The sequence below is a fragment of the Amphiura filiformis genome, chromosome 2, assembly GCF_039555335.1.
Source record: "Amphiura filiformis chromosome 2, Afil_fr2py, whole genome shotgun sequence".
Lineage (NCBI taxonomy): Eukaryota > Metazoa > Echinodermata > Ophiuroidea > Amphilepidida > Amphiuridae > Amphiura > Amphiura filiformis.
Window position 1 is genome coordinate 81247557 of NC_092629.1, and position 12107 is coordinate 81259663.

The following is a 12107-nucleotide window of genomic DNA, read 5'->3' on the forward strand; positions in this document are numbered from 1 at the left end:
AGTTCATAAGATTGATAAAGGTTCTTTTTCAGATCCAATAAAATGATACAACTCACTCAGAAATATTTCAATTCCTATCAAGAATCTTGTTCACTCTGGTACTGGTGTTTCTAGATGTTTTTAGCACCGGCAACACTTCTGTCTGGTTTTGATGACGTCACCAAACTTTCTTGTTGCCGAGTATTTATGACCTGGTCATAAATTTTGTCCAGTCGGTAGGCCCCCTCGTCTTTATTCATAGTGTCTTTTCCTCTACTCCTGATCCAGATTGCTTCCTTTAGCCAGCGTGTAGTTTTGTCGGATTCTTGATCAATAACCTGAGCCTCCTCCCACCCAATTACGTGGTTTTGGTTGGCAACAAGTTCGGCAATGGCAGATTTGTGAATTTCTGAAGCGGATGCTTTTCGTTGTATTTATCGCAAACCAACTCATACCGATCAATTACTTGCAATTCAATTCTCACCACCCACTACATCGGAAGCTAGGCGTTGTAAGAACTCTGCTTGATAGAAAGGACACCATTGTGACTGAGACGGAAGACCGGAAGAATGAGGAGTCGCACATAAAACAAGCCCTCGCTAGATGCGGTTACCCTGAGTGGTCCATTAACAAAGTTAAAGCGGACAAAGAGCATCCGAAACCCAAGAAAAAGCCCCCCAAAGACAGCAAGGAGAGGAGTAAAGGTCTTGTGGTCGTCCCATATGTGGAGGGACTCTCCGAGAGGGTTTCCAGAGTTTTTAAAAAACATGGCTTTTCCACCAGTATGAAACCCCACCGCACGATACGTAACGTGTTAGTTCACCCGAAAGACAAGCGCGACCCATTACAATCAGCAGAAGTGATCTACGAGATACCCTGTCAGAACTGCCCCAAAACTTACATCGTGGAAACAGGCCGCTTGTTTGAGACAAGATTAACAGAACACAAGTCAGAAAGCGAAAAGTAAGCGCCAAAAGCTTCACCCGGTCACAACGAAAAGCATCCGCTTCAGAAATTCATAAATACTCGGCAACAAGAAAGTTTGGTGACGTCATCAAAACCAGACAGAAGTGTTGCCGGTGCTAAAAACATCTAGAAACACCAGTACCAGAGTGAACAAGATTCCTGATAGGAATTGAAATATTTCTGAGTGAGTTGTATCATTTTATTGGATCTGAAAAAAACCCTTTATCAATCTTATGTTATACAGTGGGTTTTGGTTTAGACAGAAACGTTTTAATGACATTAAATGTCGGGTTATATAAAGGTCATGGAAACGTTTTAAACCGTTTTGTATGAAAACACACTACAACAATATTTTAAAAATGTTTTCAAAATGTTATAATTGTGAAATATCTTTTGCAAACATTTTTTGCCAAATATTTTGTCAACACTTAAATAACATTATATTAGAACATTTGCAGTAGATTATCAACAAATGTTTTTTAATGTTATGAAAACGTTTTATACCCCTTATAAGTCCTTTATATAACCCGACATTTAAACATTTTCTGGCAACCTTTTCTAATCTTTTGCAAATGATGTCGAAAACGTTTTATGTTTGCTGGGAAATAGCTAATGAAAAATATATATCGCAATTGTTTAATGGGGTTATTATATTGTATTTTCCTTTCGTATAATCATCATGGATATTTTCCTTCGATATTGTACAGTAAGAAAAATAAAGGCGGAAGGTCTGGTGGTATTTTTAACCAAGACCTATAACCAAACAAGTAACTTAAAGCCGAAATGTACAATTTCTTTCAAATTTTCAACATATGTTATTCTATACTCAAAATGCTGAAATAATACTAGTAATAATTCATAACCTCCGCGTATTACGCCATATGTGCGTCACAATTAAATTGCTCGTTAGATGATATACGCACACCGGCGCGGAGGTTATTGATTAGAGGTTAATAACTGCGCATCGGTTATTTGGAGGTATTTTTCACAATGCCCGACATATAACCGATGCAAAGTTATTAACCTCATTCATAACCGTCACTGTGATCTTTTAACTTTTAACTTTACATAATAACACAAAATTTTCCTCAAAAGTTTGTTAAAAAAAACAATTTTTACATCTTCCCTTTCCTAAAATCGATCAGGCTAAAACAAAACGACCAATAACAAAAGTGCGTATCAGAATCTGTGCAAATATGGTAGCGCGCAATCCAAATACGGCAGCCAGCGCGCGCGCAGTTCGTTGGACGCACAATACGGCGCACGCAGAAGTCAATTGTGTGCGACATTGGAACAATTACGCATTTTGCGGTCAGTGACCTCGATTTGCGTTCGCGTTTTCACAAATAATAAAATATGATTGGATCGCACGCATCGCGTTTATTAATGAGGTTATGAATATCCATCAATGACCTCCGCGTATGCTTACGCGGTACAATTACTTCCGCGTAGTGCGCATCTGTTGCGCCGGAACTCTACACTCGCACGCAACTACCATATTTGCACATGGCGTGATTGCGCAGTGCTGTAATTGGTAAGTCCGTTTTAGCTTGTTCGACTTTTTGAAGGGCGAAATATAAGTTTTGATAAAAATTGTTTATTTCAACAAATTTCGGAATCTTGAGATTTGGTTGAGTGATAAGTTAAAAGTGACGGTTGTGAATTCGGTTAATAACTTTGCATCAGTTATTTGTCGGGCATTGTGAAAAATCTAAACATTTTGCTTTGGACCTCGGAATATCCCTCGGTTCCAAAGGCAAAATGTTTAGATTTTTCACAATGCCCTCCAAATAACTAATGCGCAGTTATTAACCTATAATTCATAACCTTCGCGTATCACGCCATATGTGCGTCCCAATCAAATTGGTCGTTAGATGATTTACGCACACCGCGGTGTACCGGCGCGGAGGTTATTGATATCCATCAATGACCTCCGCGTATGCTTACGCGGTGCAATGACTTCCGCGTGTGCGCATCTGTTGCGCCGGAACACTTCACGCGCACGCAACTACCATATTTGCACATAGCGTGATTGCGCAGTGCTGAAATTGGTAAGTCCGTTTTAGCCTGTTCGACTTTTTTAAGGGCAAAATATACGTTTTGATAGAACTTGTTTATTTCAACAAATTTCAGAGAATAAAATCTTAAGATTTGGTTGAGTGGTGAGTTAAAAATGACGGTTATGAATTCGGTTAATAACTTTGCATCAGTTATTTGTCGGGCATTGTGAAAAATCTAAACATTTTGCTTTGGACCTCGGAATATCCCTCGGTTCCAAAGGCAAAATGTTTAGATTTTTCACAATGCCCTCCGAATAACTAATGCGTAGTTAATTATTAACCTATAATTATTGAGAAGGGATTCTGTCCATTTTGAGCTGTAATAATAAGGTAAAATGAAAGAAACCCTACTGGTTATTTTGGCCGTTTAAGATGTGGTTCTATAGGAGGACATAAATTCATAATTTGATGAATTATGACTTTATGTCGAACTTTGCTCTGTTGACCTACGAACACAACAAATTTGACTGATTCCATTTAGGTGCAAGTTGTAAACATTTGTAAACATTAATATACCAAAAAATCAGGTTTGAAAAAAATTAACCAATAATATCATATTATAAGATTATGGCTTTAAACAGCTTCAAAGTGTTCATTAAACTGCAACCAAAACACGTCGTTCAGTGAAGTTTATAATGACGTGTTCAACACCATCCTGTTACCGTCGGAATAATATAATCATTCTCATCCGCTCTTTAGCCGCTGTATTCTTCATCCGCCACTTTTAATTTCCAAACTATTTAAACCATAGCTGGATTTGATGAAGGACACTGAATGGACACTGCATCGCTTGACGTACAGCGCAATTTAATTGTGTATTTGAGGTATAAACCCGTAGCCTCCATATGGTTTAATTTACAGCCAAAAACATGTACAATTAGTTAAATAAAAAACTTAAATAGGTGTATGGATATTTCATTTTTTTTAATCACTTCATACATGTTCTAAAACTGAAAATAGACTCTTTAACAGTGTACTTCGGTTACATTTATAAATGCGCTTTTTTATAAATCACGTGACTCATGGGCACGACATACCAAGACCAGCAGGCGTGACTAAACCCTCATGCATTGACCACTATACAGAAAAGGATAGGAACTCTAGATAAATATCATCAAATTAAAGTATTAATTGAATAGCAAAATAATAACACATAGGGGGATTCCTCATTTGTAATTATGTTATCAAAAGCAACATTTTGAAAGTATTTGACGACGGAAAAAAATATTCAACGACGGAAACGTTTACAATATAACCACAAAGTTGAACAAAATAGACAATATTACTGCACAGTAGTCTCATACTGTTCCACCTGTGCATTCAAATGTATTGGAAGACCACCCGCTATGTAGAGACTTTAAGAGTTACTGCCTACAAGCTGTTATGGCAGCACGGAGTAGGTCACGTGCGTATTTATAAAAGCGCATTTATAAATATAATTGAAGTACGCTGTTTAAGGGGGTACTACACCCCTCGATAAATTTGTGTCTATTTTTGCATGTTTCTCAAAATCTAATAACACAGTGGTAACAAAAGTTATGTATATTATAGGGGCAAGGAATCCAGTTACTACACTGGAATTTCAGCGATCCAATACAAGCGGTTCGTTATTTATGATAAGAAATAAGGTACCGCAAGGATGTACCTCATTTCCTATCATATATACTGAACCGCTTGTCTTGAGTCACTGACATTTCAGTGTAGTAACTGGATTCCTTGCCCCAATAATATACATAACTTTTGTTACCAGTGTGTTATTATTTTTTGAGAAAAATGCAAAAATAGTCACAAATTTAACACAGGGGTGTAGTACGCCCTTAAAAACGTTATTCTGAAAGAAAAAAATAGAATAGAATCTTTTTCTAATTTTCCAAATAATGGTCATTGGGCCTCACCACCTCCCTCTCCTCTATGGTCATCTGTGATGGCCGGTCCTACCCGGCCGAGTGCTGGTGTAAAAATGTTATCACTAAGATAAGCCAAAAGGATGGATCTACAATAATGCCTCCTGTGCCTTCAACCTTATTGTATATAGTAAGAATAGCAAAGCAAGCAAAGGGTAAGTAGCATGCAGGCTAAAGGCAAGGGCATGCAGGAGAAAGAGGGGTTAGGTAGGGAGAACAAAGCAAGGTTGTAGATGCGCACCATGCAGCCATTTTATCACACTAAATATAAAAGGAAATAACTATTGTCACCTAACTAACAAGTATTAAGTCAGTCAGTAGCTCCTGGAATAATTTCACAAGAGCGAAATGAACATCATTGGGCCTCACCACCTCCCTCTTCTCTATGGTCATCTGTGATGGCCGGTCATACTCCCGGGTAAGGTGCTGGTGTAAATAAAAATTTTAAAACTAAAATAAGCCCAAAGGATGTACAATTGGCTTAGGTCATTTGGGCGTAAACGCGTGCGTTTTGAACCCCCCTCGTGGGTTGAACCCTCTCGTAATTCTAGGGTTATTTCATCTTATTGTATTTCTGTTTAATTTGTTTGATCACAATAATGCTTTTGTTTTCATCATTGTAATCTTTCAAATTGTTCAAGTTATTATTATTATTATTATTATTATTATTATTATTATTATTATTATTATTATTATTATTATTATTATTATTATTATTTATTTGTTGAATCAAATTCAAACTGATTTTCATGAACTCATTTGTTCGCCTAATATTAAAACGTTACAAACAGAAAGAAATCAGAAAATTTCAAAAGGCCCCAGCTCTGCTCCATTTTTGAAATTTACTCCCATTTTGAACATCAACATCAGCAGCAAATAAGTTGTTGCTTTTAATTTTATTTTAAAAATATTGGATTTGCTACATTAACAACGTTTTTAAAACAACATTACTGCCATTACAGAACTACTTGTGCTCAAATGTATATAAGATTAAGATACGTTATATCCCTATACCTACCATACAAGAATATAGTGTAGTCACCAGAGGGGGTTCCCATGCACCGAGTGCTTTTTTTTCTAACTTACATTTTTGTAATCCTGAAGGTGTCTAGTAAATGAATTTTGATGTTCCCAAAATTAAATATTGTCCCATGGGGTTCATTTGGCGGCCATCTTGGATTCCGACAAAATTCAATTAAATTGACATAACTTTTGAACTAGACATCATAGGAAGACAAATGACCCAATTTTTCGGGATAATGTGGACATGAGCAATCAATTAAAAGGTTTATTTTCATGATTTAAACATGTTGGATACATTAAAATGCAAAGTATTATGTCCCATGGCGTTCATTTGGCGGCCATCTTGGATTCCGACAAAATTCAATTAAATTGACATAACTTTTGAACTAGACATCATAGGAAGACAAATGACCCCATTTTCGGGATAATGTGGACATGAGCAATCAATTAAAAGGTTTATTTTCACGATTTAAACATGTTGGATACATTAAAATGCAAAATAATTATTATGTCCCATGGCGTTCATTTGGCGGCCATCTTGGATTCCGACAAAATTCAATGAAATTGACATAACTTTTGAACTAGACATCATAGGAAGACAAATGACCCCATTTTCGGGATAATGTGGACATGAGCAATCAATTAAAAGGTTTATTTTCACGATTTAAACATGTTGGATACATTAAAATGCAAAATAATTATTATGTCCCATGGCGTTCATTTGGCGGCCATCTTGGATTCCGACAAAATTCAATGAAATTGACATAACTTTTGAACTAGACATCATAGGAAGACAAATGACCCCATTTTTCGGGATAATGTGGACATGAGCAATCAATAAAAGGGTTATTTTCATGTTGGATACATTAAAATGCAAAATATTACTACAAATAGTATCTTCAAGGCATACTCGTCTGTATATAATAGGAGCTCTTTTGGTACATTGAGAAGGATATTTTGATGTTATTGATTTATTTACTATTTTCTCTTCTAGGTGCATGACTTAACTTATTATTAGCTAGAACTGGTGTTAGTGAACTAAAAATCGTAGCATAGTAATAGTGAAGTGGTGGATAATCATGCCAAAACGCAAGGGTGATAAAGGTACCGAGTCAGACTCACTGCAGAAACGTCCACCTGTAAATTGTATTTTACATGTGAGTGGTATTGAGCATCTAGATTATACGCCGCTCAGTAAAGTAAGGGGCTCCGCCACTGACAAGCTGGCTCAGCTACATGACATTTGCGACAAAAGACACATTGAACCTCATGATTCACCCTATCACATGGATGATGTCGGTAATCACATTCCGGAGAGTCTTGCTGGTGCAGATTTATATAGAAACAATTGGATATCATCGAGGCTGCTACCAAAACTTTACTGAAAATCAATATCGTTTGACATGTAGTGCAGGAACTAATGAATCGTCAACATCACAATCCTCTCGTAACCGTAAATTACAATTATCAACTGTCATGCGACTGTTCCCTCCAGAATGTATCTTTTGACTAGAAATGAAAGACTGGAAATGAAGTGTCTGGAAAGACTGAGAGATGCATCAAATTCCCAGCATTCAAGGACAAAGACGGAGCATTTAAGGAGCCTAATTGGAAACAGATTGAGCCTCGGGCACTAGAACTAGGACTACTTCGTCTACATAGCATGGTGCAAGGTGAGGACCTGTTTGCAAGAGAGGCGAATTTCCACTATTCCTGTCGCGATTCTTTCAACACGAAGTACACAACTTACCTGCGTGATGAAGCGAAAGCGACAATTGAAACATAGCAGGATCGTAAAGCTGCTGCACATCTGCTGGCATTCACTGTTGTCCTTGATTTCATTCAAGACCGAATTACTGGGCAGAAGGAGGTTATGTTACTTACATCGCTGAGTCTTCTGTACAATCATACAAGAGTTTGAAAGAAGTGGCTTCCCCAATCCAGAGTACAGAAGTGACAAGCTGAAGGTCCGACTTGAGAACCATGATATTCATGACTCGATCACCTTTGCCAAGTTTTATCCGGGTGACAAAGGCTATATCACCTACAACCTGGTCTACGGCGCCATCATCTCTGTCGCAGACGCGGTGACTTATTCATATAAGCTGGGGTTCAAAGATAAGTATAAGGATGTGGCCATGTTTCTTCTACCAAACTACCAAAGCACATGCTGCACTAGTATCGGGCACCTCTATGGAAGCAAAGAACTCACCACTATATCTTCAGTAAGCTGGGTCACTGTGAGACATGCAACTTCGCCTTAGGAACTAGAGACAGTGATGGCCAAGGCTCTTGATAAGGTTTCCACATAATACTCCGCAGATCATTACCAGCAAGGGAAACGACGTGTTTCATCTTGTATGGGACAATCTAAACAAAACAATGACGAATATCAATAGCTAGAATGTTGTGAACAGCACTGTTGTGATAATTATACAAGATGTGAAACCCGGGTTTGATACCACTAACCAGGATCGAACTCTCCCTCTCTACGCGCTCCCTGTTCACATCTGTGGAAGCTATTGAGAGAAGCAACCTGTCCCAGGGTTTGGTGGCTGATATCATTACCAGTGGCTGCCTACGTAGTGTATTGACAGGGAAGACATATGCAAAAGCACTGTTCTGCCTCTAAACAGTCGGTGAAGCGCTTGTTAATTGAGCGATTCATTGAGGAGGAGAACGTTGAGGTCACTAACCCCAAGACCTTGCTGAATCTGGTACAGACATGTACTCCTCGTGAGACCCTCGACCTCGCTTTACAGGACCCCTCCACTTTTACCATGCTTGTGAAGTATGTCACATATGAAGACAAGGACATACTCCTGACCCACTTGGATGGTGAAGGGGTGATGGATATGGGTGAAATAGTCGATAGTTGACTTTCTTTGGGGTTTCACACCGGTAGCTGAGAGGAAGCCACCAAACCCTGGGACAGGCTGCTTCTCCCTACTGCCTCCCGTGTAAATGACCAGACACGATATTCTTTGAGATGCATGTTGAGTACATTTCGCTATTTCATGGGCGGAGTGAACACGGTTCCCTCAGGAAATTTGGGCCCGACTTGACTACAGATATGAACAGAAGCCATGGTCTCGGGTATATCTACGCTCGTAGAGAGGGAGAGTCCGATCCTGGTTAGTAATGGTATCAAACCCGGGTTTCACATCTTGTATCATTATCCCACCAGTGCTGTTCACCACGTTTGGCCCACAAATATTTGTCATTGTTTTGTTTAGATTGTCCCATTCGAGATGAAACACATCCTTTCCCTCGCCGGTAATGATATGCGGAGTAAGGGATGTGGAAACCTCATCAAGATCCTTGGCCAGCACTGTCTCAAGTTCCAAGGCGAAGTTATGTCTCAGTGTCACAGTTATATCCAGCTTACTGAGAATAGTGGCGAGTTGTTTGCTTCTGTAGAGGTGCCGGATGATAGTGCAGAGCAGTATGTGCTTTGGTAGTTTCCAGTCACCGCGTCTGCGACAGAGATGCTGCCGCTGTAGACCAGGTTGTTGGTGATATACCCTTTGAAATTTAGCATAGGTGATCGAGTCATGGATAACGTGGTTCTCAAGTAGGACCTTCAGCTTCTCATTCGCCTCTCTTGCAAAGAGGTCCTCACCTAGCACCATGCTATGTAGACGATGTAGTCATAGTTCTAGTGCCCGAGGCTCAATCTGTTTCCAAGTAGGCTCCTTAAATGCTCCGTATTTGTCCTTGAATACTGGGAATTTGATGCGTCTCTCAGTCTTTCCAGACACTTTAATTTCTAAAAAAACTAAACTCTAAAAAGATACATTCTGGAGGGAACAGTCGCATGACAGTTGATAATTGTAATTTACGGTTACGAGAGGATTGTTATGTTGAAGATTCATTAGTTCCTGCACTACATTTCAAACGATATTGATTTTCAGTAAAGTTTTGGTAGCAGCCTCGATGATATCCAATTGTTTCTATATAAATCTGCACCAGCAAGACTCTCCGGAATGTGATTACAGACATCATCCATGCGATAGGGTGAGTCAAGAGGTTCAATGTGTCTTTTGTCGCAAATGTCATGTAGCTGAGCCAGCTTGTCAGTGGCGGAGCCCCTTACTTTACTGAGCGGCGTATAATCTAGATGCTCAATACCACTCACATGTAAAATACAATTTACAGGTGGACGTTTCTGCAGTGAGTCTGACTCGGTACCTTTATCACCCTTGCGTTTTGGCATGATTATCCACCACTTCACTATTACTATGCTACGATTTTTAGTTCACTAACACCAGTTCTAGCTAATAATAAGTTAAGTCATGCACCTAGAAGAGAAAATAGTAAATAAATCAATAACAGCAAAATATCCTTCTCAATGTACCAAAAAGAGCTCGTATTATACAGACGAGTATGCCTTGAAGATACTATTTTTAGTAATATTTTGCATTTTAATGTATCCAACATGTTTAAATCATGAAAATAACCCTTTTAATTGATTGCTCATGTCCACATTATCCCGAAAAATGGGGTCATTTGTCTTCCTATGATGTCTAGTTCAAAAGTTATGTCAATTTCATTGAATTTTGTCAGAATCCAAGATGGCCGCCAAATGAACGGCATGGGACATAATATTTTGCATTTTAATGTATCCAACATGTTTAAATCATAAAAATAACCCTTTTAATTGATTGCTCATGTCCACATTATCCCGAAAATGGGGTCATTTGTCTTCCTATGATGTCTAGTTCAAAAGTTATGTCAATTTCATTGAATTTTGTCGGAATCCAAGATGGCCGCCAAATGAACCCCATGGGACAATATTTAATTTTGGGAACATCAAAATTCATTTACTAGACACCTTCAGGATTACAAAAATGTAAGTTAGAAAAAAAAGCACTCGGTGCATGGGAACCCCCTCTGGTGACTACACTAATAAGCCATTATATTTCTGGTGGTTCTATAAAGCAAACAAATTATAGCTAAATATCGTAAGACACTACATCACAGCTTTCACAACTTTAAAGCAATAACCTGTGATTTGCATAAAGAATACATTCCTATTTAAATTAGTTTTCACTGATCACATTGTCCCCTTTTAATTTCGAGCCAAACAAATGAGGTAAATCGAAAAAAAAAATGCTATTTTATTCTAGCGCTTACAATGTGTGTATAAGCTCGCCGATCGTGTTACGGGCGCTATATACACTTGATAAAGCCGAGCATCACGCAGGGACATAATATTTTATAAGAATTACGACGAATAGGGGTTAGGATTAGCTTACATGAAATAATTACATGAATGATCGACAGAAATTTCTTACACTACGGATAATCTCTTACACTGCGAAGCGTAATTGCAGAATTTATAGATACTCGATGTCCTGAAGAACAAAAGAATAATTGCAAAAAATAGTTTTAAAACTTGCTGGTCATAGTTACTGCGTGACACTAATAGGAAAGAGCAATATGCAGGTAGAATGGAACCGATGACCCCGATATTCAATAAAGCGTGGACGCCTTGCAACTATTAAATATATATTATAAATTATCCCATAAAATCGTTCAATTAATAATTAGCGAAGTCAGTGACACATAACGTATTATTAACTTTTCCACAAAAGACTCGTTTTCTCTTCTTAGTAGTTCTCTTCTTAGAAGTAACTTACACACTTTCAAATTTCAGACAAGACTAAAAATTAAGCACATTATATCATATTATCCTGTTGTCAGTGGTATTAAACTCCCCCAATTCACAATACGATCGATGCGCCGCCACTGGTATCTCTTGCCAGGCCAATTTTTCCTGGGAAATTTTTGACCTCCAGGGTCGACATCCTCGTTCTATGAAAAAAATAGTAACCATTGAATTTTCACGCGAGTGTATTAATTATAATAATGTTGAAAACGTTCAACGGCGGATTCCGTGTGATCAATAGATTTCGTGTAACATCATTACATTGACATTTAAACACACAATGACATACGGTAATGTTCCTGTGTTGTATCGGTATTACGTCAGCTTTGGGTGTCGACTTTTTCCCATGATGCACTGCATATAATGTTGGCCTCTCCCTAGCAACCGCTGGAGGCGCGTCATATTTTTAATCGAATTGGCCAATATTACATTAAAATGTTAAAATATTATATATATTGTTTATATCTTAGTAAATTTTCGACCTGAAAACTGTGGCAAACGATG

General features: G+C 38.2%; 1 protein-coding gene across 1 annotated transcript; it reads left to right on the forward strand.

The window, feature by feature from the left end:
* Nucleotides 1–397: 397 nt before the first annotated feature.
* On the forward strand, nucleotides 398–946 carry LOC140143846 (uncharacterized). The gene has a single exon (XM_072165661.1). The coding sequence runs from the start codon at nucleotides 398–400 to the stop codon at nucleotides 944–946; it is 549 nt and encodes a 182-aa protein (XP_072021762.1).
* The last annotated feature ends 11161 nt before the right edge of the window (nucleotides 947–12107 follow it).